At 35.5% G+C, this 8,328-nt stretch overlaps 1 protein-coding gene across 1 annotated transcript in view; it reads right to left on the bottom strand.

The window, feature by feature from the left end:
• Positions 1-2,913: 2,913 nt before the first annotated feature.
• LOC102873031 (protein lin-28 homolog B-like) overlaps positions 2,914-8,328 on the bottom strand; it is a 168,408-nt gene continuing 162,993 nt past the window's right edge. Inside the window, exon 4 of the mRNA XM_006881185.1 lies at positions 2,914-3,349. Coding sequence (XP_006881247.1) covers positions 2,980-3,349 — 370 coding nt within the window. The 3' untranslated portion in view covers positions 2,914-2,979. The remainder of the gene's footprint in view (positions 3,350-8,328) is intronic.

An 8,328-nucleotide genomic window follows, 5' to 3' on the forward strand; every position in this document is an offset into this window, starting at 1 on the left:
ATAATTCCATACCTAATTCTAGAATGCTTTAACCTCCTTGGCTTCAGGACAACACAGACAAATAATTCAATGAAAGATATTGGCATCTTTTAGACCACTCCTACCCCTCACCTCTGGACAAAGCAGCTATTTCCAGGATTAATTCTGCATTCTGATTTGCTTAAGTTGCAGAATGCCCACAATTCTTTAAACTAATTCTTTAAACATTATCAATATGGTTACAGAGTGCTAACTAAAACAAGATGCTTCATTATTCACAGATGTTTGTCAGCAACATGCAGCTGTGAATTGTAACCCATAATACAGATAAAAAGGTTCAGTAACAGAATTGTCAGCCACCAGTAAGGCTGGAGCAGCATAAAGGTGTGCTATGCAACTATGAGGTAGCCTTTTGCTGTAAACCGAGCATTTCACTCATGTAAATGAACACTGTGCTTATATCAGTGATAGTCACATACACAGAAGAGTTCAGGAACTCTTTCTAAATGAAATAACAATAAGAGAGCATATATCTGATATTCAGAAATTTGACCTATCAAACTCAGAGGTAGTTACTACTATCAGTACATAATACTTATACAAAGGTTTGCCATTTGGTTAGTTTTGAGTAAGCGGGACTGTATAGACTATTCTGTAAGGAAATAACAGCAACAGCAATAATATTACATGGTATGTTCCCTGAGCAAAGTTCTTTGTCCTGAGTATGTTATGTAATAGTGATAACTATTTTTATATAAAAAAATAAACACTAACGTTTAACCACAAGATAAATTTGGTATGTGCTCTTAGAAGTTCAGTCTGCTGAGATGCTTACAATGACTTCAAGTTGCAACCATAGGTCCACTGTTCCGAAGTGTTTTCATTTACACTGATTTCAGCTCTGAACTTTTTACATGTAAACAGGGACTATCCAATTCTCAAGTCCATAATTTCCTCTTTCTATAAGGTCAAGAAACTTTGGTTTGAATTTTCAAAGTGACTTATTGTTTTGCATTTTTACTGTCCACCTGCTTATTATACCTGCTAAAAATGAAGCAATGCCACTTTGATTTGTCTACATAATTTAAATAAGCTTACGATCCTCACATAAGGAAGGGAGTACGTCTCTACAGCTATATCACATTCAATATCGTCAAAGTTAAGCTTTGCATTATAGCACACTGACATTTCAGTATACACCACAGAGTCTCACAAACACTGGTGGGAAATTCAGGCTGAGTTGGAATGGATTGGCAGCCCACCTCGAGGCATCTTCTCCTATGAGTGGCTTGCAGAAGTAGCAGCAACTATATTATCTCCCACAGCAGGACAAACAAGGTAGGGAGAAGTAACTGTTTAGTAGGATGTGTCTCAAAAAATTCGAGTCATGCCATTTTCCTTTTTTGATTATCTGAGCTTACAACAACAGGTTTATACAAAACTACACTACTGCCAATGTTAATTAAGCATTATCATTAACTGGTTCCTTCTTGGTGGTATTTTAGAAACTTACCTATTATATTCAGAACAAGAATGACACCAAAATATGTTCTTTTTTCCTGACTGAAACCTAAAGGTACCAATACTATGATTGGCCCTTAGCCAGCCTGTTAATATAACTTGAGGACTCACCAGAGAAGGTTATCCATCCCCAGCATGGAATGTTCACCCTGAATCTATTACTTCAGCAGAAGTAATGCAAGGTAACTTATGGAGGACCAATTGTAATGTATCTAATACGTCTAGCTCTCTGGTATGAGATACTGGTACCTCTGCCCCAGGCTTTATCACTCCAGCTTTCTTCCCCAGCACTGCACATTTTAATACCATTCACAGGATATAGATACTGGGTAATCTAAGCATCCACTTAATTCTCATTCTCAACCTCAGTGTTTTTATTCATATCTATGTTGTTTTTGCCTTATTTGCAAAACTAGTTCGATTACTCTTCAGGATGACTAAGAAAGAATAGGCACCAAAACATACACCAAATGACTGGAGTTTCCCCCAGTGTCTTCAGTAGTGAACAAGGAGGGCCCCCTGTACTAAGTGATGCTGGAAAGAATGATGGCTTTGTCAAAGAAAGCTGCTACCACCATCCCTTACACATTTTACAACATGTAATGTGCTGGTTAGCAAAAGAACACTTAAAACATCCCAGTCACAACATTTATACATCCCCTCCCCTTCAATTCTCTTAATAGGCATCAAATTTAAAATCAACACATATTAATTTAAAACACTGAGATATCGGCACAGAAATTACACATTCATTGTCTTTTCTTGAGTTATGTGTTCTAGAATCAAGGGAGGGGGGGAAGCTATGGCAGTCAGAGGCATATGGAATTAAGGTACTGCCTTTAAACAAGGAGAAAGAGTGTAGCCATTCTTTAGCTATTCAGAAAAAAAGGCAGTCTCACACTTGGGAGAACTGGACATCTTAACAACCTTTAGTACCATATGATAGGCAGCTCTGAGATTTTAAGTATCCTTTGGTTCACACAAAAGGTAACTAATTTTTTTTTATTATTATTTTTATGTCATAGAAAAGATGTGATATTTTATAAAGAACTTCAGGGGTTATTTTCAAAACCATCTCAAATACTTCACAATGATTTTCAATTCTTGGAGATATCCAATTACGTGAGGGAGGGTGTGTGCTTACATCTCTTATACACATATATAAAGACAATTATTCTTTATATATGTTCCTATATATAAAACCCACAGACAAACACACACATTCTCAGGCTCTCTCCCTCTCATACATAAGGATATAGATAGATATACATTATATCTTATTCTCTGAATAACATAAAACGCAACACCTTACTCAAAGGTCATTTTCTTAGAGTGATTTGTCTGTTTTTTAAAAAATTCACAGTTCCTCAACAGTAGTTAAAAATCCCAGGACAGATGTGGTTTGTGAAATACTGCTCCCCTGTACGTGCATGAGGTAGACTTCGCAAATGGGTAAAGAAAACACTATCTTAAAAAGTGTTAAGTCTTTTTCCGTTTTTGAACTGAAGGCCCCTTTTTGCTTTGTTCTTCTGGCACTGTAGATGACTTTGTGGAGGAAGCTTCTGTAGGTGACCTGCCCAAGCGTTCTGAGACCTCTGACCTGGCCTCCTGAGGAAATGGTGGTGCTGGATAGCCATGCCCTCCTCCCACTTCTCTAGGGAGAGCTGGAGTGCATGGCTGGGATTCGGCTTCCTGTCTTCCCTGAGAACTGGTGGGTGGCTGTGCAACAGTTTTATGCGGGCAATTTGCCACCATGTGTGAGATGCTCTGACAGTAATGGCACTTCTTTGGCTGAGGAGGTAGACTACATTCCTTAGCATGATGATCAAGGCCACCACAGTTGTAGCATCTGCAAACAAGAATAATAAAAACATCTTACACTTAAGTAGAACGTAAGTGGGAAGGCCACCATAGTTATAACATCTACAAACAATAAATAACAAAAACATCTTAGTTACATATAGAACATAAGTGTGAAGGCCACCACAGGTGTAGCGTATGCAAATAATAAAAATATCTTAGAGATAAGTAGCGTGGGAGAAGGATAGGAAATCTCCCTGCCTCAGAAAACCCACTGGAGGGTCTGCTATTAGATTCCTACTCTGTGGTACACAACAACAACAACAGCAGCGATAATTAGAAGGTATGTGACCAAGAGATATGTTAAAAGTGGAATATACGAAAGGAGCAAGCTGTTATCAAGATCTGCTCTATTTTTATATTGCATTCTTACAGGTAAATACATACCCGATAAATATATTTTTAATATATTCTACTTACTTTAAAATAGCACCAAAATGCTTCAAGGAAATGATAAAACTAGTATGTAACACAAGAGCCAGTGTAAAACAAGATCATTGAAATATGAAAGAATATTTTATCACTTCCATGTATATAATTGCTCTTCCTTTATGTTTGGGGGACTGAGGTTATAGTAAAAAGACAGCTTAATCCACTAGAGGGCAGTCAATAGTCAACAAAAGAAACCAAAGAGCATTGTAAACAGAAAACAAAAAAACCATAGCTGTTGACATGATATATAATAACAACTCAATTACAATTGGGAAAATTATAGACCTAGTTAAATTATATGAGCTTAATATTTCTTTAAATGTTGATTATTTTAATTGTGGAAATCACCTGAACTGGAAGACTATTTCCCCCTTTGTATAAATATAAATGGTGCCATGAAATTTGATACACAAGAAATACAGATAACATTCACGTGAATGCTTAATTGGCAGTTTACCAAGTAATTCTAGAGCAAAACAGTAAATGGCTGAACAGGATACCATATAAAAGAAAGTTTCCACTTTAAATCATATTAAAAGATGCAAATTTAATGAAGGGGGAATCTTTCATTTTTCCTTTTTTTTGTAAACATACTATTTTATTCTAAGGTGAATTCTTCTAAATTGAAATACACAATTTATCCCTACCATTTGAATGTGCATAGGAGCATGGTTTTGTACTAGATGTTTGAAAATTCAACTTAGTTTCTCAAACTAATGAAGGAAATTACTTGGAAGTTTAACCCTAACCAGATTTCTTTAAAAAAATAAATACATATATATATATATATATATATATATATATATATATATATAAAGGAAAAACACCATACAATAGAAGAAAAATTTAAACTTAACATAGGTTTTTCATCTCCTTTTGGGATAGAAGATTTGCTTATAAATGTCTCTAACTTAAATGCTTCATGAGTTTTCTATTTAAAGTTTATGTGACAAATATATTATGACTCTAATACATTCATTATGTAGTGCAGATAATAAGTAAAAAAAAACCCCACAAAACAAAACAACAAATTCATTGCCTCAGCCAGCCCATCTCCTGGGGAAGCAGAAGGAGGACTGAGTTAAAGATCAATAAAGCTTGATACTCTTAAAAAACAAAACAAAACAAAACAAAACAAAATGATATAACAGAAAACACTGAGGACTATAATGCCAATAGTATTTATGATTAATTATATTTGTATGTGAGAACAGTAAGTTTCTACTGCCTTATATTTCAAAGACAAAATGCTAACTTATTAAAAGAGTTTATGTATATTATTTTATATTTACCCATATTTATCTTCTGGGATAAGCTATAAATGGTGGCTTTGTTGTTAACTGGCAAATACAAGGATAACTACTTAATCTCCAGTTAACAAAAATTATTACACAGATTTTAGAAAAAACTGATTCATAACCTTTTATTCTTTGCAATAATTAGCAAGCATTTATTTTATGATATATTACATTTTAAAAAATTAAGGAGAAACCCCAGAAATTCTATGTCCTTATGAAACTTTTATATACATTAATATCACAAACTAAGGAAATACTACAGGGTAGATTCAATGTTATTTTGGCCATGCTTTGAATGAAAGAAAAACTATAACTAACTGATCCTTGAATTTCATATTTCTAAGATAACACTTTAAAAATGGTATCTTTGAAAAATATTACTCCATTTCTTAGAAAATGTTTCCCTACATACTTCCCTTCTATAAAGGATCAATGAATTTTTAAATTTGCCCATTTATAAAAGGTTTTCTTTTGATTTAAATTCACTTCTTTGAGGATAATATCCACTGAGGAGCTCATTTTCACAGAGAGAGAAAATAGGTTGAAGGCTTTGCTAATAGAGCAGGCTCATGACACACCAATTTTATCGTCCTCATGGTATGTGCGGTGTTAGCCAATTCAGATAATTTTTTGCCCATTCAGTCGACTCTTTCATCACACTCTGTATCTGCATTTACCATTATATTTGTATTTTAAGAATTTTAAAGGTACTATATAATTATACAATTTTGGTTTCCTTGTATATAAAACTACTCAGTTAATGTAACCTTCTAGCCTTTCACTTGTGTGCTATCATTAAGCAAGACTGACTTCCACACTGAAAAGATCTGCATTCAGTGTGTGTGTGTCTGTCTGTCTATCCATCCATCCATCCATCCATCCATCCATCCATCTACCTAGTCTAACAGAGGAAGGAGTAGTATTTTTCCTCTTCTATTTAAATATTCAGTGTCAATCACTTTTACTAAGAGTGCAGCTCACACCAAAAAGGAATGTTCAACTACCTTTCAGTTCACAAAATAAGACATACTCCGTACATACTGTACATTGCACTAGTCCCCTTTTTTCATTATTCACACTTCATCCAATAAGTTTGCTACTTTCAATGAAAATGAATTTTACATTGTGATGTATGAATAAAAATGGCTATGTGTGCCCATGTTTGGTTATGTTTAAGAAATAGATGCAAAGCAAAAGGCTATACAACGAACCATAATAACATGTTGTTACATAAAATGTAGATGTTATATATTTTTTAAAATGCTAGACTTGTGGCATAAAACAGACTAAAATAAAAATGTTCATTTTAATCTAGAACATTATCAAATTCTTTATAAAATTACTCCAAAATTAGCATGTTCTACAAATGCTACCTCTAATGCACTGCCAAGCCAAAGCTGGGTAATTTTAACCTGGGTCCCTCAGGCCTGTTTTTAATTGTTTTTGGTCAAACATTCTTCTAAGCGGGATAGCACAGGTCTGTTGATTTGCTGTACAGAGGTAACTCGTGGTTGCTATGAAGCTGAATACTGTGACACTGACGTGCCAAATGTGATATTGGTGACCCATGGTGGACAGTGTTTGCTGGAGCTCCCTAATTAAAACAAGCTTGGAAGCAGGAGTGACATCCACTTCTGAAATAGCTTGCCTCCAAAAACCCTATGAACTTGGAGAAACAAAGTTACACAAGTGTTCAGGTCTTTTGTTCATATGGTTGCTATGAGTTGCCTACGACTCAATGGCACTTAACAGCAACAACGATGCACTGCCAGGAGAACAAACAGGTTCATCCTGGAGAGTGTGAAACCCACTTGCTTCTTGGAGGCAAGGAGGCTTTATCTGTGACGCACTTTGGGCATGCTGCAAGGAGGGACCAGCCCCTAGGAGAGGGACGACATACTTGGAAGCATGGAGGAAGGGACAGCACAGGAAAGGAAGACCCTTGAAGAGATGGACTGATTCAGTGTCTGGAACAATATGGGTAGGTATGTCAGAGACAATGAGACTGGTACAGGATAGAGCAAGTTTCAGGGCTATTGTACATAAGGTCGTTGTAAGTCACAAGCTACTTGACGGCACATAACAACAACAACAATTTAAGAAGTCTTTGTAATACATAATAAAAGTAACAATCAAAATGTAGTCAATTTTTTTAAAGGGCTATAAAAATGAGATTGAAATTTTAAATGCAAAGGAGAATAGTCATAGAATAGAACGACTTCAATGGGAAAATGAATAAAAACTCATTTTTATGTCTTTACAATTATTATATGACATTGTGAAATGTGTGATTACATGATTTTGAAAAAGAAATCAGTCCAAACAGTTATATTAACGTTCAAAATCAATTCAGCTTATCAAAAAAATAAAAAATAATTGCTGATTAAAAATTAAAATTTAGATTTTCTATAAACCTTAGAAAAATTCTCATTTTTAAAACACAAACCACTAAGTCAATGACATTTTCCAATGCTATCAGTGGTAGAGGTTAAGATCTGAATTATCTTTAAAATGATGAAAATGGAAATGCATTGTTCTGCTGCCTCTTGCTTATATTATCTTGTCAAATAGGATAGAAGGTGAAGGAAGATTAAGGGAAATAAGATACTGAAGAGTAACAAGGTCAATCTGGAGACTAGGGTTCACCTGATCCAGACCAAGGCTTCACAATTGCTCGCTATGCATCAGAAAGCTGGACAACGAATAGAGATGACAGAGAGTTGATGCCTTTGAGTTGTGATGCTGGAGAAGAATGTTGAATATACCATGGACTGCTAGGAAAACAAACAGGTTCATCCTGGAGATGATGAAATTAGGCTGCTCCTTGGAGGCAAGGATTCTGAAGCTTTGTCAGACATACTTTGAACATGTAACAAGGAGGGTCCGGTCCTTAGAGGCACATCATGCTTGGGAAGGTGGAGAGTCAGCGCAGGAGAGGAAGACCCTCAATGAGATGGATTGATTCAGTCTCTGGGGCAATGGAGGTAGGACTTTCAGAGTCAATAGGGTTGGCACAGGATAGAGCAGGGTTTAGAGCTCTTGTACGTAGGGTCGCTATGAGTCACAAGTGACTTGACAGCATATAACAGCAACAAGGTAAGGTGGGTTTTCAGCAGGAAGTACTCAGAATTATATGTATACAGCTAGTGCTTGTAAAAATTAATTTGTTCTAACCAGACTATAGTCTTTAAAATTATGTGCTATGCATCGGAGAGTTGGACAGTGAATAGGGATGATA

The sequence above is a fragment of the Elephantulus edwardii genome, unplaced genomic scaffold (assembly GCF_000299155.1).
Source record: "Elephantulus edwardii isolate Elephantulus edwardi_28Jun2011 unplaced genomic scaffold, EleEdw1.0 scaffold00013, whole genome shotgun sequence".
Classification (NCBI taxonomy): domain Eukaryota; kingdom Metazoa; phylum Chordata; class Mammalia; order Macroscelidea; family Macroscelididae; genus Elephantulus; species Elephantulus edwardii.